Source organism: Plecotus auritus, assembly GCF_963455305.1.
Source record: "Plecotus auritus genome assembly, chromosome: 5".
Taxonomy (NCBI): domain Eukaryota; kingdom Metazoa; phylum Chordata; class Mammalia; order Chiroptera; family Vespertilionidae; genus Plecotus; species Plecotus auritus.
Genome location: NC_137776.1, coordinates 81587354 through 81615240, shown reverse-complemented (window position 1 = coordinate 81615240; position 27887 = coordinate 81587354). Strand labels below are relative to the sequence as shown.

General features: G+C 40.0%; 2 protein-coding genes across 10 annotated transcripts in view; one reads left to right on the top strand and one right to left on the bottom strand.

Annotated features, from left to right (window-relative positions):
- The window catches only part of CCNT2 (cyclin T2), a 41208-nt gene extending 37379 nt beyond the window's left edge, over positions 1-3829 (top strand). For 4 of the 9 annotated variants that reach the window (XM_080670331.1, XM_080670332.1, XM_080670333.1 and 1 more), the window contains one exon: positions 44-3829. In XM_080670331.1, the coding sequence (XP_080526457.1) occupies positions 44-1465 (1422 nt within the window). In that variant the 3' untranslated portion in view covers positions 1466-3829. The remainder of the gene's footprint in view (positions 1-43) is intronic. The other 5 variants (XR_013960698.1, XM_080670334.1, XM_080670335.1 and 2 more) reach the window with 3 other exon arrangements.
- Positions 3830-11143: 7314 nt separating this feature from the next.
- The window catches only part of MAP3K19 (mitogen-activated protein kinase kinase kinase 19), a gene marked incomplete at both ends in the record, with an annotated part of 62195 nt that continues 45451 nt past the window's right edge, over positions 11144-27887 (bottom strand). The window contains 7 exons of the mRNA XM_080668268.1: positions 11144-11210; positions 12231-12928; positions 14306-14446; positions 16703-19150; positions 20688-20731; positions 25126-25382; positions 26517-26595. Of these exons, the coding sequence (XP_080524394.1) occupies positions 11144-11210; positions 12231-12928; positions 14306-14446; positions 16703-19150; positions 20688-20731; positions 25126-25382; positions 26517-26595 (3734 nt within the window). The remainder of the gene's footprint in view (positions 11211-12230; positions 12929-14305; positions 14447-16702; positions 19151-20687; positions 20732-25125; positions 25383-26516; positions 26596-27887) is intronic.

Here is a 27887-nt window from a genome sequence, read left to right as displayed (position 1 = left end):
ATTCCTGTGTTGTTATTGCTTCTTTTGTGTTTTATTTAAATAGGCTGATCAGGCGGCTAAGAAACCAAAAGTAGATAGACAAGTATCGGAAACACCACTTCTTGGTTCATCTTTGGTCCAGAATTCCATTTTAGTAGATAGTGTTGCTGGTGTGCCTGCAAACCCAAGTTTTCAGAAACCATCTACATCGGCATTCTCTGCACCAGTACCTCTGAATTCAGGAAATATTTCTGTTCAAGACAGCCATACGTCTGATAATTTGTCAGTGCTAGCAACAGGAATGCCAGGTACCTCATACAGTTTGTCGTCACACCAAGAATGGCCTCAACATCAAGAATCAGCAAGGACCGAGCAGATATATTCACAGAAACAGGAGACATCTCTGTCTGGTAGCCAGTACAACATCAACTTCCAGCAGGGACCTTCTCTCTCACTACATTCAGGATTGCATCACAGACCTGACAAAATTTCTGATCATTCTTCTATTAAGCAAGAATATACTCATAAAGCAGGGAGCAGTAAGCACCATGGACCAATATCTGCTACTCCAGGAGTTATTCCTCAGAAGATGTCTTTAGATAAATACAGAGAAAAACGTAAGCTAGAAACCCTTGATCTGGATGTCAGGGATCATTATATAGCTGCCCAGGCAGAACAGCAACACAAACATGTGCAGTCGCAGGCAACCAGTAGCAGCTCTGTAACTTCTCCCATTAAAATGAAAATTCCGATCACAAATGCAGAAAAACCTGAAAAATACATGGCAGATAAGAAGGAAAAAAGTGGATTGCTGAAATTACGGATCCCATTACCACCCACTGATAAAAGTGCCAGTAAAGAAGAACTGAAAATGAAGATAAAAGTTTCTTCAGAAAGACACAGCTCTTCTGATGAAAGCAGTGGGAAGAGCAAGCATTCCAGCCCACATATTAGCAGAGACCATAAAGATAAGCACAAGGAACATCCCTCCAACCGCCACCACCCCAGCAGTCACAAGCATTCCCATTCACACAGTGGCAGCAGTGGTGGCAGTAAACACAGTGCTGATGGAATACCACCCACTGTTCTGAGGAGTCCTGTTGGCCTGAGCAGTGATGGCATTTCCTCTAGTTCCAGCTCTTCAAGGAAGAAGCTGCATGTCAATGATGCATCTCACAACCATCACGCCAAAATGAGCAAAAGTTCCAAAAGTTCAGGTAGTTCATCTAGTTCTTCCTCCTCTGTTAAGCAGTATATATCCTCTCACAACTCTGTTTTTAACCATCCCTTACCCCCTCCTCCCCCTGTCACATACCAGGTGGGCTACGGACATCTCAGCACCCTCGTGAAACTGGACAAGAAGCCAGTGGAGACCAACGGTCCTGATGTCCATCACGAGTACAGTACAGCCAGCCAGCATATGGACTACAAAGACACATACGACATGCTGGACTCGCTGTTAAGTGCCCAAGGAATGAACATGTAATCGTTTGTTTAGGTCAATTTTTCCTTTCCTTTTTTAATTTAAAAATTGTTAGAATGGAATCCTCCTGATCTAGCAGTGGTAACACCTGCCGTTGCTGCCACTGTTTCAATATTTGTAAGTGCTGCTTTATTCTTCATTCTGAAAAGAAGAGATTATAGTAAACAAGTCTTTATCTCCACATATGATAGTGTTATAAATACTGTAAAAGCATGGAAGGTGCAAAACCCAGTATTTCTACAATTGCAGCTAAGAACATTAGGATGAATGGCTGGCTGCTTCTAGGAATATAAGATGCCTCAAGCATTTGTTATTTATAATTTGAATACTGTAGCTATATTATTTTTGTTGTTGCTTGACTTTTGAATGAGTGTAAATTGTTTTCTTTTGTGTATTTATACTTGTATGTATGATTTGCATGTTTCAATGTTAAAGGGATAAAACAGTATACTGAAAACAGTTTACAGGAAAGTGGAGAAAAATGTACATACATTTTTGTATGTTTAGATATTACCATAAATACTCAGGATTGGAGCTGCTTGTAAGTATAACAATATACAGAATAACTTTATTTTATCTTGTCAGAGTCCATCACTAATCTAAAACAAAGGTGGCACTTTTTCATGTTAACCTTAAACTCTAGGCCTTACTGGAAGCCTCTGAAGGGGGTCACTTCAATACCAGATGGGTATGCAGTGCCACAGATGGTCACTTACACTGTGAGGCACTGAACTGCCTTCAGAGGTTCTGACCAGATTGGCTGCTGAAATAGCCCCTAGTTTTCTGAAGGCTTGAAGAGGAAAAAATTAAGTTTACATACTCTTGATGTGAAGTGCAGTTAAATGTTTGTTGGTTTGTTGCAGTACTATAACACAGAGCTGTTAATAATGGTTATGTAGATTACTGTGATTTGAAAACTAAATTCACAAAACGTACATAGTGAAAAATTAAGTTTTTTTCTTAAAAGAAAAAACGTCAACACTACATAGTTTAACAGTAAACAGGGATCGCGTTTTCTTCAGCATTCGGAATGACAGCGTATTCTCAAATATACTCCTCCCCTCAAGCTTGTTTGTGTGTGATGCCACATTTCTTTTTCAGGTAAATTCAGTCTTCCTTTTAAATATAAAATTAAAACTATTACTCAGTTCTTTTATATTCTAACAATAAATAAAAAGATCACTGTGCATTGTACCTGTATTTATAGCTTACCAGGAACCTCTGAGGAAAAAAGGTAGAGAGCTAGTGGAGGTTTTACATTTGTTTGCACGTCTCATTATATTCCTGTTGAGGTCACATTGGCACAGTCATCTGACTTTGAATAAACAATAGACATTAATTTGTTTAAAATTTGTTTTAAACACTAGTAATATGGCCCTGGTTATCAGTGAGTCTTCTATTTATTCTGTGGTAAATCTTTGAGCTGTTGAGTATCTTTGAGATGGGTTGAATTCAGCTTCTGTTGAACTGAAGGCTGTCTTCATTTTTCCTCTATGTATATGATTTATTTTTGTTTTAAAAAGCCACTGATGTGCACAATTGTAATTTTACCCAAGTATGTTGCAATTGTAAATATTAGAGTTTAATCTTGTGCTCTACTTTTATTTAGCAATTACCTAATTTGCCAATAGCTGTATAATTTTTTAAAAGATAATTGTTTGTTATTTTGTCGATGTTATTTGAATTTAGTATAGTAGGATCCTCTTTCTAGGGACTTTGCCTAGCTAGCATGTCCTAACATTTGTTCGTCTTGCATAACTTAGTAATCTTTGTCATTATGTGTAACTTTGTTGTTCTGTATGGCATATTATTGTATCCACAAACAAGATAATTTTGATGCAGTTATACTTTGACAGTGGTACATAATCCAAGGACTAGTATATAGAATTAAGCTGAGTACAGAATGAGGGAGGGAAGGGTTTTGTTCTTGGTAATTTAGATGTGAAAACTCTAAGGAGCTATCATGTGAAACTACATAGTGTGGTTATGCTACTGTATACTTAGGGATGATAATACCAGGAATTTTAATAAGATTTTGTAAAGAATATCCAGAAAATTAGTGAACATATTTTCAGTATGACATAGAAAACAATGTGAATATTTAAGGTCTGTGACTATACTTAAACTTCACAAAGAATTTGCAGAATTGTTTTGAGATGTGGGAATAAAAGTAATTTTGTTGAATCTTTATTGGTGCTAATGATGGACAGTTAAAAAGTTAGCTAGTGTATATTGTTATGGGTCAGTACTTATTAGTACTTCCAAAATTGAATTTAAAATGCTATGTATTCACTTTTCACTCTGTAAATGTAAATCTTTACAATGACTTTATTTATTAAAGGACAGCCAGTTGTAATTTTTACAGGATTGTGTGAGCTGTTCAAACTCTTTAACTTCTGAACGGACATTAGCTTCCAAAACCACGATGGGGATAAATATGGAAATCCTTTTAAGTTTCAATTCCATTCAGTGAAAATTCACATAATTCATATTACCATGAATTTTCTTTAGCCATCTCATCAGCCTGGTCCCAGTAGGCTCAACCAAAGAAAAAGACTCTAGTGAATGGACATTATTACTGAGTCTTCTTGTAACTAGCCATAAATGAACCAAAATAATATCACCAAATTTAGGTATGAAATTCCACATGTGCAAAGTACTGTTAAGGTGAAACATTTTTGATGAGATTTTTAAAACTATTTGAAATATTAAAAAGCATTATCTTTTACAGCGTATAAAAGAGTGATTCATTTTTTAGTTGTGTTCTCCCCAGGTCATAGGTTGTTACTTTTATGCAGAAGCACACTGCATACAAAGGCTTTACTTTACCTCTTTCGACCAACTGCCAACATTGAGCTGTGCCCACTAATATTTGCCTTAGCTACTTTAAAACACAATATTTCAGAACCAAAGCAAAGGAATATCTTTTCACAGAAATTTTCCTGGAGGCCTACTTTACAAAACTGTCAGTAGTCTTTATTGGTAAGACCTTGCAAAAATCCTAGCTATTTTTTCTTGTTTAAATCTGAGGTTCCTTTCTTACTGCAGGTTTTTAAATACTGAAAAGTCATGAATCATCCCTAATTTTATCTTTGAGTGTATTTATAGATGCATCTGGCTCTTCCTATGAGCCTGCTATTCATTCTGGTTAGAGTTCTTAAGAGTCCAAGAAAATTTCTACCATGATACCTGATTTCATACAGAATTTCATGAGGGGTATTTACATTACTTTGTACTGTTAGAAATCTTCAAAGCCGAAAGTTTTTCTGAAAAATAGGGCTAGCCAGAGTAAGGGTCAGGTCCTGGGGTGGACAGTCTAAGCCACCAGTCCAGGGCTCGATGGAGAAGACAAACACGACCACCATCCTGGGATGAATGGGGCTCTTTCATACAATGAGTTTGGAGAAGAAAGGTGTAAGTTATGAAAGAATTTACATTGGTTCTAGATAAAAGGGCTGGAAAAGGTGTAACAGGGACCATTCTAAGGCTGTAAAGGAAAGGTGTTTGATGCATTTGTATTGGTTGTGGGCAACAGTTTGGAATATTCATGTGTAAACTGGATGAGGCATCATCTGGTGATGGCTGTTCTCTGGATAATCATAGGAACCTGGAAGTTAATTCCCAGTTTCAACATACGTTCAGGAATATAAACAGTCTTTTGTTGGTTTCATTCCTAGACTCTGTTAACTGATTTACTTCCTGTCTCCCACCCTCCAGCCTGATGTAATTTAATTTAGGATAGGACATCAGAATTTTCCTCTTGTCTGTTGAACACCTTAATTTTGGCTTGTCTATCCCTTTAGAACTAAAGAAATGACTAGTTGAGGTCTATTTTAGATAACGAATTTAAAGTGTTTTTTTTTGTTATGGAATGCCTTGCCTTAAAAGCATTTAGAGCACATTGTTGTTATATTTGATCAGTTAAATTGCTGATTTTTATCTCTTAACCAACCTTAGAAATAGACAGTGAATGACTGTTAATATACTCTTTAAGTACCCTTGGTTGATGAGATATTTTAGGGCTTTAGAAATAAGTAAGGACTTTTTTTTAACATGGTATTATCTGTAAATGAAGAAGATTGTATTCTCAAGAAGTCTCTTCTCAAATTTTATCTAAATAGAAAGTAATAGTTTCTCACCTAGTACCATGACTGAATTGCTAGGTAATGGTAGGCATCTTTAGGCATCTTGCTGTCTCATGTGCCCATCTATATATATAAAAGCCTAAGCAACCATTATGACTGGTCGACCAATTGACCATCCGGTAGCTATGATGTGCACTGACCACCAGGGGGCAGATGCTCAACGCAGGAGCTGCCCCTGGGGTCAATGTGCTCCCACAGCCAACCTCCCGCAGTCCCTACCCCAAATTGGACTAGACGGCCCTGATTGGCCCCAGTCACCGGCCAGGCCGAGGGACTCCACCTGTGCACGAATTGGTTTGTTTATAATGGGCTGATTTAGACAGGCATTTTTACATTAGAAAAGCAGCACATTCTGTCCCTGGCTGCCCAGGGTGCCAACTTATTATACAAATGTGTTCATTTGAGAATTTAAAGTTCAGCTATGTTAATATCTGAAATTTGATCAGTGTAAGCTGACATGTTGCTTATTTTGTAAAAGAAGTTTGCCTCTGACACATCTTTACAGCCAGTGAGTCTGGGATGCTCAAATTGTTTTCAGTCTGATGCCATGCATCCATTTTTCCACAATGTAGAGTTGGGCAGAGCTAGCTTTTGCGCCTGTGACTTTTTGTGGCCTATGTAACTTTCCAGTATCTGTTCTGCCTAACAGGTTCTTTGGGTAGGTTGGTAAGCAAGGTACATTGAAGGTTGTGTGGCTAGGAACAATTTTGTTCTTATAAAGGTGACTTGTTCACTGTGATCCATCAGTCCCAAAAGTAAATTCTGAAGACTAATTTCAAAGTTTTTGAGGGAAGCCTCACTTAAACCTGTTCAGTTGTTGGTTTAATTTGATTTGCCTATTGTTAATGAGTACGTTACTATTTTCAAGCAGTTTCACTAGGTTTGAAAAACTGCACATGTACTCATTTTGTTGTCAACAATGACTGGTATTTCATTTTCTGAATCCCCCAAGAACTATTGAATGAGATGTTTGCTGATAGAAAATCCAAAACCAGGAATATGTGTATATGGCATGAATTCAGTCAGTCATTGAATTTCAGTTCAGTATCTATTACAAGGAATTAATAAAATTTGTGTATTCACAACATAAATCCAAGGTTCTAATATGTCTTGTTAATGTGAATCAGAAATAAGTTTCAGTCTCTGGGAAATGTGGAAAATCAGGTCTCCTAGTATAACTTACTCTGAGTAAATTCAGATACCATCAAGGAGTATGGTCTCAGGGATCAGAATGTCCGCATTCCAGTCTCGGCCCCACCACTTTCTTCCCTACAACATGTTGGTGATAGTACCTATCATAGGGTGTGAGGTTTAAGGTGTGGGTGATTGGAAGGGCTAAAAAGAACATGATATGGGAGAGCATCCTAATAGAGGTGTATGTTTGGGGTATTAGGGAGAATGATGAAGGCCAATCTAGATGCATAAACTTCCAACATGTGCTTAAGCACTGCATGCCTCCCATTTATAGAACTCGGGTTGTTCACTCTAATTCATACTTTGCGATTTTTTTGTTTAACCTCTTTTGTCACCTCCACAAAAACCAAAGAGTAAGTAGTTGCATTATATGGGAGGGGGATTAACCATAAAAATCTAATTAAACTAATATTGCTGCTCTTCTCCAACCCCTTCCCCCATCCTCCCATCTCCACTGACTTACTGCACCTTCCACCTGAAAAAAAAAAATGGAAGTCTTGCATGGCTTTAATAACACAGAACTAGGGTAGAAAAGCTACTTCCTCCAAAATGCATTTTAAGCCCAAATTGAAATGTTTTGAAATCACATTAAAAGGTTTGTCTTCATCTTGTTGATAACACCAGTAAGGTATTATTGTTAGCATATAATAAATTACATGAGTTTTATTTAGAAATGTTATAAAGTCAGTAATTCCAGTTAACCAGACGTAGTAATTCCATTTGGTGATTCATCCTACTCCATTGTTTCTTCCCTCATTTTTCCTCTTGTTTTCAATATAATTTTTAAAAATTGTGCATTTTTGTTTTAACTACTATATGGCTCTGCCTGTTACCTCCCTGCAACATCACCTCTTAAAGCAATGGAGGACCTCACTAATTAGGGTTTTTATCATTTTGCCATTAAATTAAGAGGCTTATTTAAACCTTATGAATGTCCAGAGATACACCTGAACTCAGTGTTTTCAGTCTTTGAAGTCATAACCTATAGTAGCAACTGCTTTAGGGTTGACTTCAGCCGTGGTTTTTCACAAGTTTGGCAGCCATGGCAATAGGACAGTATAATAGAGCTTTTCCTCTGAGTGTTTGCTGTTCCCACCTCACACTAATGCCATCCGCAAAGACTTGTTAACTTCGTTGAGAACCAGTGAAGATGTAGACTACCAACACTGTCAAAAGTTCATCAGCTGGAAAGCCTTTTTATTTTTATTTTTTTAAAGTATATTTTAATGATTTTTTTAGAGATGAAGGAAGAGGGATAGAGAGTTAGAAACATCAATCAGCTGCCTCTTGCACACCCCCTACTGGGGATGTGCCCACAACCAAGGTACATGCCCTTGACTGGAATAGAACCTGGGACCTTTCAGTCTGCAGGCCGACGCTCTATCCACTGAGCCAAACCAGTCAGGTCAGGGAAAGCCTTTTTAAATGCAAGTTTCTACATTATGTAGCTGCTTTGAATTCATACAAGTGCAGCAAGTATGAGGAATAAAGACAAACCAGTAGGTGATGGAGGCTTTTGGCTGCTCATTGAGCTGATTGAGTTTTTCATCTCAGAGCAACTCATTACACTGGAAGTCCCAGGGCTGGTGTAGTGGTCATGCAGGAGGGTCGATAGAGCAGTTGAGTGGAATACAGCATGTTCCCAGTCCCATACTCTCGAGATCACTCTTTCCCACTATGGCAACTCCTAATTCAGCCGCTGAGAAATGGCCACAAATGCCATAGAACTGGAACTGCTTTTAGAAGTTTACTTGGGGAGTTTTATTTCCTTTGGTTGAGCTTGGGGCCCAGAGCATACAGGAAGATTCACCCCATAATGAAATGCACCTCTGAATGTGAAAATGGGCATTGTGATTGGTAAAAAGGGAGGTGGTCAGAGGGGAAGGCAATACTGCCAAGTGAAAAGCTTTTCACAACATTCAGGTAATCAAAACCACTAACAGGCCTGGTGGGTTTATCAGCATCCCAGTGAAGTTTTGTTTGAATAAAGTTTAATGATGTAACTGATTTTATTTTTAAACCATGAATCTGGGAGGCAGCAGGGAAAGTGCTCTAAAGTCAGACAAATCTGGGTGGCAGTCCCAACACCCACTTACCACTTGGATGACCTTGAGAAGATTGTGTAGCTCTGAGCCCTGTTCATTAATAAAATGGAATTACTACCAACCCAAACAGCAGCAAGAAGTAAATGATGTGCATTTTTCTAATAAGAGCTCAATGAATGCTAGCCCTCCCAACTCCACCTATCTGCACTCGCAGTCTCCTTCCAGACCCTTTTCCTACTGAGTAAGCTCTAAAGCGTCAAACATTTGGGCGATGATGAGAGCTAATTCCAATCTCATGTCTTAACTGACCAACAAACAGAAAGCTCTTCTTAGGACCAAGGCTGGCCTATTGAAACTTTAAAGTTTTTTTTTTCTTTTTATATATATATATATATATATATATATTGATTGTAGAGAGGAAGGGAGGAAAGAGAGAAACATCAACGATGAGAATCATTGGTTGGCTGCCTCCTGCACGCCCCTTACTGGGGATCGAGCCCGAAACCCAGGCATATGCCCTTGGCCAGAATCAAACCTTCAGTCCACAGGCTGATGCTTTATCCACTAAGCTAAACTGGCTAGGGCGAAACTTTAAAGTTTTGAAGGGTCTGTTTCATATTCCAATACTTCAGAATTCTATATCAATAAAGGAGGGATAGGTTTGTTAGCACCAAAGACACGTGTCCATTACTGTCATTTGTATACATAGTACAAACATCTGAATCACTGCCCTTTCCCCATAAGGTTTAATAGGCTTGAACGTAAATACTTGCTCCAAAATAAGGTAAGACCACTCAGATTTTAAATAATACTTAGGATCCCAACTAAAAATTTTAAATGTAAGCCCTACTTGAACAAAATGATGTTTCATGTTATGTTGATAAACAAGTACAGGCATAACTCAGATTGCAGGTTAAGTTCCAAAGCACTGCAATAAAGCGAGTTGCAAACCTTTTGCTGGCGGAGGGTCTTGCCTTCAATTTGTAAAAAAAAAAAAAAAAAAAGGAAAGAAAGAAAAAACCAAACATCTGTGAAATGCAATAGAGCAAATCACAATAAAATGAGGTATGCTTGTAAGTAAAATAAGAGACAACATATCCCTAAATTCCTCTCAACTATGAGAAAAAAAACTGTACAAACTGGAGAGAAAGAAGGAAAGTATTCTCACAAAAACCCATCTAAGCATGCTGACCAAAGTAAAACCTGTTTTACCTCAGCTGGACTTCATTTCACATGTATTTCTCAAACCCTGCAGCAGCAGCCTGACTTTAACAGTCTGACAACTGGTGTTGGAATGCACCTCAAGTTTGTGGTTGTAACATGTTGAAATGATAGCCAGTTTAAAAAAAAATCCTGCTATAGAAACCTTATCAAATATGCTTAGTCCACCAACTTAAAACAAGGGCTTGTAAAATTTTGACAACTTGTCCATGTTCATTTTGGTGAGGTTTATCAGTGTTTGGGATGTGAAGGTGAAGAGTGGCCTAAGTGGGGATGTTCTTGGAGTGAAGGGGCCGGGGTGCCCTGAAAGTTTATACATGCTGATCCTCTCCCCTTATCCAGTCTAGCTTTATAAACCAGTGGGCTAGGTTTAGCTAGTTCTACATGTGGCAATGACTTAATTCATTCTACAAAAAAGTGAAGACCTCAAATCATACTATAAGTTATAGGAAAAGCAGTCTGAGGTTTATGAGGCCCCTAGTATAACCCGCTTGTAGTTGGAGACTTCAGAGGAGTTTGGGGCCCTCTGATAGTGAAATACTAAGGCCTTTTGCTCTTCCTGTTGACCTTGACGCTCCCATCACCTGCAAGGTTAAGATTGTAGCCCAAAATAAACAGAACCTAGTGTCTCTCTACTTTTAACCTTTCACTTTCCTCAAGTCTCTTTTGTAAAAAATAAGTATCTACCCACTGAGCAATTAAGTACAATTTTTTTTTGTTTGTTTTCACAATTTATTTTAAACTAATGTTAAAATGGACAGGACAAAAATAAAAAGAAATATTGTATAAGCAATAGAGATTATAGTTTCTGGATAGTCAAAACTGTAAACACTGGAATACGTGGGGTTTTTTGTTTTTATTGTCTTTAAAAAAAAAATTCACATATACATAAGTAATCGTGCCCGAACCTTAGAGAGACTATGTAACAAACTTTTCAGGTAGCGACACTGTAGGATCTAGTTAAACTGGGTTAGATCGACTTTCCAGTAGGAAAACCAAGGTCCTTTAACATCATTCCCACAATGAAGCAATAACAGGCTCTGTAATGGAACTGGAAAGAAAGTGTTGGTGCGTATTCAGTAACTTCTCTTCAAGAAGGGGTGCTTCAGGAGCTGAACAGCAGAGGGGCGCTGGTGCTGGTCCCTAGGAGAGGAAAACCACATTAGAAGCAACATCCAAAAATGTGCATGCCAACCAGATCTACTTGACTAAAAATGCCAACTTTAAGAAGAAAGTACAACCTCTGCCAGTCAAACAGATGGATTGAGCCCAGTGTGCAGTTTTCAGCTGTGTGATCTTAGGCAAGTGACTCAGACTCTTTCCTCATCAGTAACATGGAAATAACAGTAATACCTAACTCATTGGGAGAAATACATAATGTATATACAGCTGTTCAACAATGTCTTGCACATAAGTAATTGTTCAAAAAACAGCCGCAATTATGATTAAAAAGTAGGCCCTATTTTTCACATTGTGGTTTTGTTCAGTTTGTTTAGGGTATAATTTATACACAAGTAAAATTATAATTTTAAAAAAGCTTAATGCACTTTTAACTAGCATTACATTTATTTTTAAAATTTCAAGGCACAGGAATCCAGAATGGAGGCTGTTAGGGAGATATTTAAATATGTGTTGCTGATTAATTAAAATGATCCTATTTGGGGCACTCTTGGAAGAGCATAAAGTAAAGGGAGACAGTTGCTCAATTAGTACAACTGTGCTTTTGTTTTTTCCCCTCAAGAAATCAAAAAGCTTTTGCCAATGAACCAGTCAATGAACTAATGAACCAGCCAATAGTTACCTGCAATGATTTATTCCAAGGCATTCTTTTGGTTAAACTGGCATCTTTGGATAAGTTTTGGAGCAAATGACCACTAAGAATAGCCCAGGTGAAAATGGAAATAAAAATGAAATACTTTGGGAAAAAAGTGATATAAATCATTTAGAAATAAAAACTTCTCCCCTTCTAGGAGGCTCTTCCTCTGATACAACAAGGCACACAGCCATCCAAAATGACTTATGATGATTCCTTTCAGTACAAAAATCACTCCCTGATTTCATAATTCTAGTGGAGGTTTGAATGGGCCATATATTGCAGGGGAAATGTGAGCTGCTTGAAATCTCTGGGCATTTATCTTCCTCTTCCTGCCTTCAGTTTCTTACCTGGTTAGGCACATGCGCACAAAGTCCGCTGCGTTTTCTGAGAAGTGTTCAGGTAAGGGTGGCATCAGCCCCCGGTGTGCACCAATGTAGAACATGGCTGCTACCCGGTCCATGGATGCCAGCGGAGGCTTGCCTGTGGCCATCTCAAACACAGTGCAGCCCACACTCCAGATGTCCGACTTCCTCCCATAGCCAGACTCATTGATGACCTCTGGGGCCATCCAGTAGGGAGTCCCATGCATGGACTTAAGCATGTCACTGTGAGTGCCATTTACGCCAGCCCAGGCCAAACGTTTGGCACAGCCAAAGTCGATCAGTTTTATTATTCCAGTAGGCATGAGCATAACATTATTTCCTTTGATATCTCGATGCACCACGCAGTTCTCGTGGAGATAAGCAACACCTTGCAGAATTTGTTCTGTGTATTTACAGAACACCATCTCAGGCAATGGCCCAAAACGGTTGATAATACTGGAGATTGAGCCACCAGGAACAAACTCCATGAAAATGCTCACGGTGTTTTTTTCCAAGCATGTCCCCAAGTAAGCCACAATGTTGACATGTTTCAGTGCTTTGAGCAAATCCACTTCTTCCTGCAGTTTCCGGTATTCTCTTTCAGTAGATAATTTATCAGAGGTATCCAGAGCTACCTGTTTTACAGCTATTAGCTCTCCTTGGCTAGTTAGACCACAATATACCTAGAAGCAAACCAATACCTATGATTAAATATAACCAGCATTTCAGTAGAGCTAAGATGGGGATGAGCAGCATGGTGAGTGGATATCACAAGTGGCCTGTATTGATTAGATCCTGGCTTCACCCATCCCCAGCTGTGTAACTTGGGTAAGTTGTATAACAGTTGTGACTTCAGTTTTTTCTCATCTACAAAGCTGAGGTACAGTTCTTACTGCACAGATATCTACAATGACTAACTGAGATGGTGGTTTGGGAAAGCTCCTTGTGTAATAACTAAAATAGGGCTATTTCAGTGGTAAAGTGTGGGGAAGCATGGGTCTTGGTTGTAAGTCTGTAAGGAGCAAACTCCGAAAGGTTGGAACCTCCAGGGGGAGTTAACTGAAGGCAACCGCCCCTGCCTTGACCTTTCCAAACAAGTCCGTGTACGTGCAAGCTCCCAGGTGTTTACTGGAATCCTTACGCTTAGTCTTCAGACGTCCTTGCTTAAAGGACACTGCAGATGCACGTGTCTTCTCAAGGATGCTTACCCAACTGATAGTATCTAATGGTTAATTTTAGTTCAAGCTGTTGTTACAATAACAGCCTAAGGAGACAGGTGAACAGGGTGGTTTGGTTTCTCTAGTCAGGCAGTCCCTTAGCCCTCTCTTTCACAGAAACGGCTGTCAGAATAATCATTCATCCATCACTCAGGGTTTGCTGGTCAGTCCCAGCACTAAAGCTCAAAGGAGACAGAGGAAGGCAGGTCCTGCGAAAATTCAGCAGTCACCTCTGCCAAGTCTTCCTTTTCACTAATGCCACAAATGTCTCCAACTAGAAGCGTAACATGCGTTATCTGGGGGACAGTCTTCTCTTTACCAATCTATGTAAATACTATCAATACTGCTAGGACTTCAAGTGATCTTTTTTCCAATTCACAAAATGTAAGGAACATCTTTTGTTTCTTCCATTCAGCAATGATTCTCCCCACTTCTGGTAACATACTCTGAGCTGCTGAACAAAGAGATTTCTTTCCCACTGGACTTGAACTTAGGAGAAGGAGAGGCTAGAAATGTGATGGCCATTGTACAAGCACAAGGAACCTGAGAATGAGAGCTGGAAGGCGATTAGAGAGGCCAGATCCTGATGACATTGTTTCACCCCTGAAACACCTGTGCCCGGAGCCAGACCTACTTGAGATCCTTTAGTTACATAAAGCAGTGAACCGCCTTTTCCCTAAGCCAGTTTGTTTGGGTTTCCTGTTACTCCCAACTGAAATAGTTCTAAATAATGAGTATGAGGTGGGGTGGGGAGGGGAGGGCTCACTCAGAGTACTAAAGAAGAGGGAGGGGTCAAGGAGGGGTGGGGGTTTGGGGTTTCATCTTGTTTCCCATTTAACTTACGGTGCCGTAGGCTCCCTTCCCAAGGATCTCACCCTTGGTCCACAGGATGGCTTCTTCATACTTTAAACTATTTTCAGAAAATATCTTCTTTTCATCGAGAAATTTCTCTTCGTCATATATTCCGAACCCATTACTATGTCTCTGGGAGAACGAGATAAAAAAAAAATTCACCATTAAACTCTAAGAGAAGAGAAGAGGTGGCTTCCTTCCTTCTAACTTAGGATCAGCTAACTAGGAAAAGGCAAATATGCACCCGTAACTAATTACATTGGATGCCCCTTCTGCTTCCAGGGGTCCTCAAACTTTTTAAACAGGGGGCCAGTTCACTGTCCCTCAGACCGTTGGAGGGCCAAACTATAGTTTAAAAAAACAACTATGAACAAATTCCTATGTGCACTGCGGGTCCGGGACGAGTCGGCTGCTAAGCAGGACAGGCAGTGGCACCCGGCAGGCCGGATAAATGTCCTCGGCGGGCCGCATGTGGCCCGCGGGCTGTAGTTTGAGGACGCCTGGTTAACCCATGCCAACAGCCTCCGATCAGGTCATACCTGAAGCCTTCCCTTTTTCCACTATGAAACTTTCCCACTCCTCTGCCTACTTTTGACTTGTTGCCAAATGCAAGTGATGGTGGCCGACTCCTTTGCTATAGTGAGCTCTGAATAAATGCCTTTGTTCTTCACTTACTTCCACAACACATACACACTCAAATACAAACATATTTACATAAGCATATACTTATATACACATATTTACATTTACACACAAACATACATACAGATAAGATCCTCTCTCATGCACACACCCACAACCATAACAAGCAAATGTAGTAGTCAAGACGAGGTGCAACACACTGAAGATCCACGGCCCTGTAGACCCTTGATACGCAAGGGAGAATCTGCAGACAGCTGTATCAACATCACCTGAGTGCTTGTTAGGCAGAATCTCAGGCCCCAGACATACTGAATCAGTGTCTGCATTTTAACATGATCCCCACGAGATTTGCATTCACAGTAAACTGTGAGAGGCCCTGCCCTGGAAGGGAGGAAACAAGTATCTCTTTGTAGAATTCAGATCATGTTTTCCAATTGGTTGATCCTGACTAAATGCTTTGTTTTGATCTCTTTTACCAGTCCTTAGAAGTAAATGATGATGGTGATGCAGAGGCATGGTGAAGGCCCTTTACGAACAAGACAACCTGCAGGGTCACCTTCCTCCCAAATGAGCATGCATGCCCCAAAATGTCCTTTGGGTTCCTCCTTCCCTTCCTTTCACATTTCTCTATCCAGATTGAAAGCAAAGGGCTTTGTGAAAAAAGAAAAGGTCACAAAAAGTCAGTGTTTTACTCTAGGACTGTCAGGTGGGGCTCTGGATGATTATATTTATTAGCTTTTTAGCCTTTTTTTCAGTTTGAAATGGCAGAGCGGTAGACCCCTCTCAGACACACCGGCACCACATACTCCCATTTCCTACTCCAGCTTGAAGGCCTCTCTGAATCACAATCTACCTCCCAGCAGAGACCAAGATCACCATGAAGGCAGAGCTGGCCTTTCAGGACAAGGAATATCTCCACAGCGATTAAGTAATTTAACGTGGGAGGCTGGAATCAGAATGTCTGGCCCCACCACTGGCTGACTGAGTAATAAACTTCAGTTTCCTCATCTGCAACATGGGGACTTGCTAGTATCTTTAGTATTTATCTCATAGCGCTGTTACGAAGCATATAAAGGAGACAATATGATGCCTCTTGCTCATACTTGGTAAGTTCTCAATAACTAGTTATAGTATAATTATTTACCTAGTATTCTGATCACCTATTTAAAATATTTATTCTTGATCCTGATATAGTGTGAACTAGCCCCTTCAGGGCCCATGTTAATTTATTTTTTTAATGTTTTTTATTAATTAAAAAAATTTATCTTTATTGTTGAAAGTATTACAGATGTCCCCTTTTTTTCCTCCATTGACCCCTTTAGCCCACACCTGCTCCTGCCCCAGGCCTTCAGCACACCATATTAATTTCTTTCTACTCACACACTACTGAGAGCGATGCTTTACCCATAATTATCTCACTGCTGATATTTGTTGATTGAAAACTTAATCATTGTATAAAAACATTGAACTATTTAAATAAGTAGTTTTGTTATAGTATTAACATTCCCAACAATTTTCCATTGTAGTGTGGGCTATCAAAATTCCAGAAGTAAAGCAGCATAATAAAAAAAATTTAGCCCAAGAGTTAGAGGACCTGGATGCTAAACTTGCAACAATGAGACCTGGACAAAACTATTTAATTGTTTACGCTTTCTGATTCCTCATTTGAAAATAAGGAGTTTGAACCAGATTATCTCTAGGGTCCTTTCCCTCCCCAATTAAATCATTGATTCTAATTATACCAACCTGTATTTTGACATTTGTTGTCTCTCCACCCAACTCTTGCATGGTATTTCCTCTCCTACTGAAGATGAGATTTATATTTTCAGGATCTGTTTCATTTGCCACTATCTGACGAGCGTTGTTTTCTTTCTCATCAAGAGCTAATAGTTTTGCAGCTAGACAACCTAATAGTTCATCTGTCAATTCTTCATTCTTTATAGAGTCGAGAATTTCTTGGGAAATTGAATTTGCATCATTTAAAGTTTTTTCAAATGTTTGGTGTGTAATTGACTTATTAGCTAAACTATCATGATCCAAAGAATGTGCCCTATGTTGATATGTTTGAGAAGATGCACTTCCTTGTGTGTCTTGGAAAGAGAGATTCGTAAGTGTTTTAGATGTAGCTATCAAACTGTCAAACTCTACATCATTCGTTAAGATTTGGTTGGCAATTATTTTACCAAGAGATGCTATATTCTGCTTTTCTTGTGGTACATGTGTGTTGAAACTCTTCTCACTGGGCACTGCCCTGCTGTATTCTGAAAGGAAAAAGGGGGTCTGGTGATGTAGCTCTTCAAGTTCATGCAGATCTCGAAGGCTCGTGGGAAGAATTTGATTGTTAGAAATGTCTCCTTCATCGGTGGACTCTTCCATAGAGACTTCTTCAACAATGGACAAATCTAAGACAGGAAGGAATTTGTTCTGTTCAGTGGACTGTTCATGAGTCTGAGCAAAGTTCATGGGCTGAACTTCGTCTTTGGAAGACAGACAGTCATTTCCCAAAGACTTCATCTGCCACTCAGGTTCTGAAATCCCACCATTTTCAGCGTCTTGTAGTTTGCTACCTACAGCCTTGCAACCCTTTTCTTTGGAAATTAAACTTTTGTGCCTGTGTTTAATTCCAAGCAAAGCCTTTGGGGGTTTAACATGTGGTCTTTTCTGAGAAAGCCTTGTTCTGCTATTGCTGCTCCTCTCACCGTGTGAAGATCGACATTTACCGTTGATACATCTGCCTGATGGAGCTGAGCATATCTCTTGGTAATATTTGTTTTCATGCCGTTCAGCCTCTCTCATGTGACAATAAACTGGGGTCCCAAACATTTCATAGATTCCAGGTCCATTAGCAGTTGAATTGATTTCTTTGAACATATCACTATACTTAAGATCTAGGTAATGTAGTCTTGGCTCTATTGGTTGAACAGGGATAGGAACTAAAGACTTTTTTATTCCTGGATTTTTACAGATGCAAGGAAATGTTTGCTTTTTAGGTTTCAGAGCCCAGTAAGTTGATTGCTTCTTTTCTGTCTGAAGCATTCTCCTTTGAAACTTGGGTGATTGCCGAGGTCTGGGCTCAACAAGCCCCAAAGAAGGGAAAACTTGAGTTTTTATGCTGGTTTTATGCTTGGTAGGCTTAATGGAACCATCGATGGAAATCATGAAATTCTGAGGTGTCCTGTTACTGGTCTTGGTTTTTGGATCGAACTTATTTCTATGGGTTTTCATCATATGCCTGTCATTTTCTTGGTGTGCATGGATGTTGAAGCTATTGTTATGAAGGGGGCCCTTTCTTTTTTGGAGGCTTGGCTTGGCTACTGCTGGTTCCTTGGGAGTCTCATCTCCAGGGAAAGTGATGTGGATAAGAGGCACTATCCCATTCATTTCTGATTTGCTTGCCTCTGCTATTGATATTTTTGTATTTGTCTCCATGTTGTTATGATCTTCCAGTAGCCTTTCAATGGGGCTGTCAGGAATTACATTGTACAAACTTTTAAGTACAGTAAATTCTTCTAAAACATGGTTTGGCTCAATTAGTTCACCTTTATGCACTGAAGTACTTTTTGAATCATCTTTATCATTTCTAGTCTCTTTATCCTTGCTTAGAGTTATTTCTGAATGCTGGGCTTCTTGGGACTTGATTGGCATGGTACATCCAACGTCTGAACTTTGTTCATAGTTTCTGGCTACGGAACCCTCTGTCTTCTCTGATGGAAGACATTGAGAGTTCTCTTCTTCTGCTTTTCTCATTTCACTGCCAAGGCAGTCCATATCCACTTCCCTGTCTGCAGGAAAGTTGCCTTCCTTAAAATTCTCAAAGGATACCAAAGACTGCCCTCTTTCAAAGTGAGAGATTTGAATTTTGTCACATCGTTCTGTTTCCTTCAATTTCCTATTCTCCTCCATCTCCAGGTGTTGTCTGTGATGGTTAGCCTTCCAAAAAGAGCACATGTTTCTGGACCAAATAGAGCTATTGGAGGACCTGAGAGTCTGATCCACAAACACCTTGAATGAGGCTTCCAGTTGCTTGTTTGGTGGTCTTAACTCATCAGATCGACTAACAGGCTCTGAGAGCTTAGGTACGAAAGATGCAAGACTTGGAATGTTTCTCTCTCTCTCTTTTTGATACTTGTGATTTGGGGGGATAGTAAGAAGACCAGGTCTCATGGGCAAGAATGACAATGGTGGCAGAGGGAACTAAAAGGAAAGAGAGAAAAAGCTAATGAATGCAGAAACATATAGGCATATCACACTAACTGGTTTAAAGTATCCCTCAGAGATTCTAAGGTTCTCTTTAGGGAGGCCTTGTATTTAGGAAGTACAAAGCTATCATTGAGATAATAACTTTAAAAGCTAATCACACAAAAAAATTAAACATAAGAATTAGCTATTTTCCTCCAAGTTAAAAAAACAAACAAACAACAACAACACTAAAAGCTCATTCCAGGTTTTTTTTTTGGGGGGGGGCTTTTTTTTTTTTTAGAACCAAGGTAAAATAATACTCTGAAAACCAAGGTTATCATAAAGATTCATGGTTCTATACTTAAAAGAAGGGCCCTGTAATGTAAGCATTAAAATATAAGATGAGACATTTTATTTCTCTCCTACCTTCTCTTTATTTTCCAAAGAATTGATCTAAGATTTTTTTTTTTAATTTCCACTTAGAATAGCTTAAAATTGTTGTTAACACTTTAACAATGAATTACAGGCTAACTCAGAATTTGTATCCAGAACACACCTACTCCTCATTGTTTTTGCTGAACTGTTTTGTTGAGGGTGGCTTTAAATGGGCCACACTATATACTTGAAAGTTAGCAACCCTGATGGTTTCTAATTCTCCTTTGTCCTACAAGTAGTTTCAAAATAAGCTAGTGTTTGTTATTATCAACCTCTAGAGGTCAGTGTAACCCAATATATAATGTTCAGCGTTCAGGTCATTAAGCTATAAACTCTTTAAACTCCATGCTTCTTTTCATTGAGTCCTTCTCTTGTGTATACAGATTTAATACCTAATTACATCAGAATATTTATGGGCTGGATATTGCGTGGGAATTGAGAGCTGTATGTTTCATTTTCATTCTGTTGCCACCTGTGTTTAAGAGGAAAGGAAAAGGAAAGGACCCTGACACTACAAATTTAATTAAGCTTTAGAACCAGGCGGGATGCAGTATAATCTCCTAGTTTTATTGATGATTTTCTCCCATCTCTAAAAAATAACAGGAAATAAAGACAGATTCTCCCAGTGCTTAAACATCTCCCTAAGAGCAGCCATTTTTTGTGTGTGTGTGTGTGTGTCAATAAATCCCTTTTACAACAATGAGCAGTACCGAGGCATTTTCTCAAAGGCTCCTGGATACAGAAGAGTTAGTTGAGAGAATTGCAAGGATCTTTCCAAATGCTTCATTGATATGTTAGATAACTAGGAAAATCTTTCTGCCACTGGAAGTAAGAATGACCTAATTTTTAGATATGTTTTAAGAAGACAAATTTAAATATGAGAGCTCCTCGCATCATTATCTAGAGAACAGGAAACACCCTAGAAAAAGAATATACAAGGCAAGGTATAATTTACCCAGAAATTATTTGCTACTCTATAAACTACATGTGAATTGTTGTTTTTCCAAGAAATAACTGTTGAGAATTTTGGTTTTGAGTTCTTTGATAGAGTTTTTCTCCAACAACTAAAGTTCTTTGGTGTTAATCCTTAAGTCAGTAACACTAAATCTAATCTTACCTCAATTCTTCGGCTGCTGTACTTCATATCAGAGGCAGAAAACTCTACAACAAGAAAATTTAATAAAAGTTAGGTATTCTTAGTAGTAGAGTGAACACAGTCAGCCTCACACCAGAGTTTGGGTATGGAGTCATCTTGGTGCTGAGGTTTGAAAAAGTCAAAATTGAGAGTTATTCCAGCTGTAATCCATATGGAAGGGGGTATGGTTTGATTACACAAAACCTTAGGCTACTTCCACTAGAGGGGGTTGTTGTTTTATATATAATATTGTTTCTCATACATGCATGTTATATATATGTCTTATATATAACATTTGTATATATGTATGTTGATATATGTTTATATTTACATCCTGGCAGGAAACATGAGCTCTCTGGATCAGAGAACAGAGCATTTATTACCCACAGGGCATCACAGCACCAGTTCCAACAGGGCCACGCACTGAGAGCCAGGTGTTTACCTGTACATTGCACCACCGGAATGAACACAGAAATCGCGGCTCAGATTTTATATACAGTGTTTGGCACTTCGACTCATTTTTTCCTCCTGAGAAATGTAAGCAACTGTCTCCAGGAGAAAGCGGGAATGTAGTCTCTGGGCTTTATTGCCCTAGAACAGTAGTCCGCAAACTCATTAGTCAACAGAGCCAAATATCAACAGTATAACGATTGAAATTTCTTTTGAGAGCCAAATTTTTTAAACTTAAACTTCTTCTAACGCCGCTTCTTCAAAATAGACTCTCCCAGGCCCTGGTATTTTGTGGAAGAGCCACACTCAAGGGGCCAAAGAGCTACATGTGGCTCGCGAGCCGCAGTTTGCCGACCACTGGACTAGGTAGTGTGAAGCCTAGTTGTTGTCTTCTAGGCTTGGTCCCCCAAACCCCACCCACTGCCATAGCTTGATGCTAAAGCCGAAAGTGCCAGTGAGTCCAGAGTCACAGCAGCTCACTCACCTGAGTGAAGTGCGACAGGTGGGGACAGTGGTAGGCTGAAGTCACATGCCTGCCCCAGCTCAAGGGCCACCCATTACCAAGTCCTAGTTGATGCTGTCCATGCCAGATGGGGAATCCATCTCTGCGAGATCTCCATTGTCAAGAAAGCTGGAGACTTTATGTGAAATCTCCATCTCCTATGCCCCCCCCCCTTTTTTTTAATGCTTTGAAGGTCTCTGGGTCCTTTTAGCCACAGCTACCACTTGAAATTTCACTTAGAAACAGACCTCTTTAAGATGTAAGGCAGGTCAAGAAGCCATTCTCAGGTGAAAAATGGTCACTTAAGATGAGGATCCCAATTGGAGGGGCACAGGCACTCCCCTTTGCCACAGTTGGCCAAGGCACCTCCCCCAATTCTTTATGCACTAATTCAACAAATATCGAGTGCCTACTGAGTGAACAACACTGTCCCAGAAGATGGCAACATAGCTGTGAACAACGAAGACAAATTTCTTGTTCTCATAGAGGACATATTCTAGAGGTTGAGATTTTCTACTGAAAAGATTCTACAACTTAATACCAGAAATACAACTGAATATAATTTATAGTGGGTTCATATGTATAAAACTTCCTGCATTAAAAAACCTTTCAGGTATTATTATAAATATTTAGATAAATAGTATCCAGTGTTGGTAAGGAATGGCATAAAGTAGAAAGGCACTCAAACACTCAGGTGAGAATGCAGACATAAGACCTTTCTGGTAGGTAATTTGAAAACCTTTTAAAATGTATATAGAATTCCAGCCCTGACCGGTTTGGCTCAGTGGATAGAGCAATGGCCTGCAGACTGAAGGGTCCCGGGGTCAATTTCAGTCAAGGGCATGTACCTTGGTTGCGGGCTTGATCCCCAGTAGGGGGCGTGCCGGGGGCAGCTGATTGGTGTTTCTCTCTCATCAGTGTTTCTAACTCTCTACCCCTTTCCCTTCCTCTCTGTAAAAAAATCTATTTTTAAAAATGTATATAGAATTCCAGTGAAAAGGTTGAACATACAAACTTCTCCCCACAGTCCTCACAAACTTCACTAAAACGACAGTGAAGACATTTTAAAAGGCGTGAATAAGAACAACAAAAACCCTGAGGACAAAACAGCAGGTGAGCAACATCAACAAAATTTCGGACAGTGAAAACCATATGGGTGAATAATAATCAATGACTTGCCAGCTTTCTCTATCTGCTCACTGCCTGCAGAGGGGAGAACTGGGAGAGAAATAAGAACAAAGAGCAGGCCCTGAAGACACTGGCACCTCCCAAGGTGAGGAGAGCTGAGGCTGAAACAAGGGATTGCATGTAAGTCTGAGTAGGAAGCGGTTCCAGACTCCCTGCCCTGCCCACCATCAGCAGCTGCTCCTCCAGCCTGGCTGGCGGTGGGAGCATGACACAAAGACGCCAAGGAGCGAGGAGCAGCTGAGAGCAGACGTGGGTGCTCGGGTGAGAATCAGAGGATGGGATGAAAGCCGCCCACTGACAGGTGAAGCAGCCTCACAACTCTGGGCAGGAGCCTGGACAATCCCTCTCCAGGGAAACTCACCGGGAGGAGCCCTGTGCGTGCTGACACTGGAACCCCCACCCCATCCGCCCGGCCTTGTCAACGGCTTTGCGAAGAACGCCTCTAACGTGAAAATACAGAGCATAAAACAGACGGAAAGAAAGTAAAGAGTTCAGAGGAACAGGGGCAATGAAAACTATTATTACTGCACTGTCCTCAGGGAGCTACTGGAAATGAGCCCCCTGAAAGGAGGGAGTAACCCAGGAGGAGGACGCTGAGTATCCAGCACTCAGGCGTCCAAGGAGGCCAAGGCTGGTGGTGAGGGAACCCCAGGAAAAGAGCTGGTCCGTGGGTCCAAAGACCAAGCAACACAGAATGAAACAGGAGGGCAGAGGGTTCCAGGGGCAATGTCTTCAAAAACACCAACCAGCCGGTGACCTGCCACGCAGGTGCCTGAAGTGAGGTGCATTTTAACAGTCCATCAGCCAGCCTCAGGAGGGATTAGGCACGGGTATACAGAGAGTAAGAGAATACTGAAAGGAGGCATTCATCAACACTGTAATAAACTCCATGTCTCAGCAGGAGGAAATCGCCATCACAGCACACGAATGAGCTCAGCTGTAAACAATATTTCCCCAGTCACAACAATGGACACACCGAGTGCTGATTTCTTTTCAATACAAAGGTTGAGAAGATTGAGGATTGCCCATGTGTGAGAACAGTAATGTGAAAGTGTTCAATTCTAATAGCTAAGGTCTAAACGGAACAATTAAGTAGTATCATGATAAACATGTTATCTTGAAGTATGGAAGTATATTCTAGGAGAAATAGTCTTGGAATACTATTTGTGCTTTTTAGTTTATATTTGCTCATCTGCCTTTCCTGCCTTTTTCTTAATCAATATATATTGATTGCCTCATTTTTTAAATTGCATTTAAACAAATTTTAAAAAGACTGAAGGTGAGGACTGACCTGGGGAACCGCAGCTGACATTTTCAGATAAGCAGCTTCTGCTAAGATACTGACCTAACCTCGTGTGTGCTTGTCTAGTGTGTAGAGTTACTTCTGTTACACCTTCAAGGTTCCCTGTGGTGTGGCTGGGAGAAGAGGGTGTGTCCATGATGGCCAATTCAGTCTCTCCATCCACACTCTGCCAGTCTGTACCTGCACCAACTCACTGGCCCTCCTTTTCCCTAAACCTTCTCCACTACAAGACTAACTATGTCTATCCTTTCCTTTACTCGTCACTGAAGAGGGACTCAGATGGAAGGGATGAGCCTGAACACAGATGGAAAGGCGCTTGAGCACATTGGCTTCAGAGACAGGTGGTCCAGGTTGGAGCCCAGCCTTTGTAATTCACTAGCTGTGTGACCTGGGCCCACTCTTAGGCTTCTGGGGCTCAGTTTCCTCATTTCTAAAACATGTATGCGATATTCCCTACATCAGTGCGTATCTGTGCCTTGCAATAGCAGACAATCAATGGTTATTGTTGTTATTGATTCAATACACATTTTTTAATAGTTATGCACCAGGCTTGGTGCCAGGTGTGGTGTTTTTTGCCTTTGTGATCTGGTGAAGACAGACATATAAACAAATGGTGACAACTCAACACCATGAGTGTTGTGTTGCAGATCAGGCCAGGATCCTATGGGAGTAGAAAGGAATGGTGACTCCTCTTGGCCGATTGTCTCAAGACAGTAGAAAGCAAATAGCAGACAGCATTGCCCTAAGGGGAAACACTGGCCTCCGTGCCTCTATCTCAGTCATGGTCTTGAGCTGGAGAGAGTGGCAAACTCAGCTCCTGCAGGAAAGCATCCTCAGTGTGGACCCCAAGGTTCCCACAGATAAACATCATGCAAACAAGAGTTCACGGGAAAGATCTTCAAACACTCAAGAAAAAGATAAATAGACATTTGTTAAATGAAGGATAAAGGAATCACTGTGCATTTAAATGGACTCACCTTCAGATTTTCTCTGCTGGCCTTTCAGAAAGGGAGGCACATCTCTGACTACAGACTTGGAGATGTTGGGTTCTAAGCAAGGTCTTGGTAACAAGAAGATCAAGTTCTCATCGCAGAGCTCCTTGGAGCTTTCTTCTGTCTTCAGGAGTAAAGGCTGTGTAGTTGGCATCTTTGTTCTGAAGTCCATCATCTCGATTTCATTTGGAAGAGGAACAGAAGGTGCTTGTGCCCATTCTTGATGCTCTGAGGTTATCTGACTAAAAGGGGGAGGAAATGGCTTGATTTAAAACTCGTTCCCCATGTCTTCCGGATCTCCGGTTCTCAGTCCAGCCTGACATCACTAGAAACTCTGGAGAACCATTTCTAGATGGTGCTGCTGAGTAGGATGGCTGTGTTCCTGAAAGGACAAGACCTCTCCACCCTTCATCTTGCTCCCCACCCCGCCAGCCCTCTGCTCCCCACACTTGAGTTTTCCCAGTCCCTATTTTGAGCAGAGAAATCAGAATGGCCAAGGGCACCCTTTTACTTCTCCAAAGGCATTAACCAGCCAGTGCTTCTCAATCCGTCTTTGGTGAAGGAACAGTGCTTAAACTTTCCAGCCTATTGTGGACTGACACTTTTGTAAAATGTAATAAAAGTGAATTTCTACAGCCTTGGCCGGTGTTCTCAGTGGTTAGAGCATTGGCCTGTGCACCAAAGGATCTCAGGTTTGATTCCTGGTCAAGGGCATGGACCTGGGTTGCAGGTTCAATCCTCAGCAACCAATCAATGTGTCTCTCTCACATCAATCTCTCTCTCTTTTTCTCCCTTCTTCCCTCCTTCCCTTCCACTCTCTCTAAAAATCAATGAAAAAAATATCCTCAGGTGAGAATTAACAACAACAAAAAAAGTGCATTACTATAAAAAAGAAATGAAAAAAATTTTTAAAAGCCCCCCTTTTTTTCATTATCAGATCCATGAACATAACATTACTTTGTGAAATTGCTATACAACTTTTTAAGTGTTTAAATTTTCTAGTTTATACTGACTTCATTGTGGACTGGTAACAGAAGGACCACAGACCACAGTTCAAGCAGCTCTGCTACAGGGAAAGCAAACCATGGCCTTCCATCTGTTTTCCTAGTTTTATTAGATCACAGCTACATCCAGTTGTTTTCAAATAGTCTCTGGCTGCGGTCAAGATACAATGCAGAGATGAATCATTGCAACAGGAACCATAGGGCCCACACATATTTACCTGGGCCCTGCCACAGTAATATTTATTATGATTCCCGATTTCAGGTGATTTTTTTTTTTGTTCTTTTTAGTGGAATTTCTAAAAATGTAGGTTGCCATGCAACTATCATTTCATATTTAAATTTCGTTCTAATACTTCAAAGAATATTCCTTACTTGCTTTCTTTTAAATCTTCTTGGCTCATCTCATGGACGTGATGGACGTCTCTTGGAAAAGTAACAATAATCTCGACACCTATAGAAACATGTGACAATAGTAGAAAGAAGAAGAAAGGAATGAAGTCCAGTGGTAACTGAGAGAAGTATTTTATTTTCGGTTACTTGGCTAATCTGTTCTTCACAATTACAGAATGGAATTAACCAGGAGGTAGCCATCTTTGTATCTTTTCTGTCTTTTATGATAGGTCTTAAATAAATGCTTTCTCAGAGAGCAAAAATCGTATGGCAAAACTTTCTAGATGTAAAATAAAGTTTTATGGCAAGTAAGTGTTGTCCCTAGTATAGGAAAAACAAAGTTACCTTCTACAAAGTGTAACCAATGACACCTACTTCAGAGGACTGCTGTGAGAATTAAACGAGAAAATTTATATATTACCTCAGGAGCTTGCTCGTATTTGTAAATTTGGTCAGCTCCTGTCTGATTCCATGGAACGATTCCCAGTATAACCCTTAAAATAGAAAGTTCCAATTTGTAGAATCGATGCTTGCTTACCACATACCATGTTAAACATACCTAAAACACTACTGTGAGCCACGTCAAAATAGCCTGTACTTTAAGGCTTGTCTGTCTATTCATTTTTCTCCTATTCAACAAAATTGTATGAAGTGTGTATGCCAAGCCCAAGGCTTTGTGCTGAAGATATAGAAATAAACAAGGTGCAGCTGTGGCCCTCACCGAGATGATAAATAGAGAAGCAAAGAGAAGCATTGTGATAAGGAGGACACAGTGCCTGCCCTATCCATAGATTTGTCAGAGCATTGATTCAGTTTGCATATGCCCGGAAGAGCCACAGTTTAAATCAGGTCCATTGGTCGATTGCTACGGAAGGAGTGTGTATCGCAGGGAAGACAAGAGCAGGGCACGAATCTGGGTCTACATCCCTCCTCCACTTCTTTGGTGACCTTGGGAAAGTTACTTAATAGCTAGCATTATCAACATTATCTCAATTGAGGTGTTTTTTAAAAATAACTTAAAATTTTATTTTAACAGTTTATATTCATTATTATTTTATATTAGTTTCAGGTGTACAGCACAGTGGTTACACAATCATGTTTTTATTATTTTTAAAGGATTTTGGATAATTTGTCTTACATACAAGAACCACCATAACAAAAGCATTTTTACTGTTCAGTTTTTGTGCCCGTGTTATTTATGAGACTAGCATTAAAAACCAGTAAATATTTCTAAAAGGAAAAGTTTTGTTTACAATGATAATAGTATTTACTAGCTTTGTTATTCAATATTATATTATGTGGTACCATGAAAATGTACCTAGCTTTGGTTTTCTTGATGTTTCTCAAATAAAA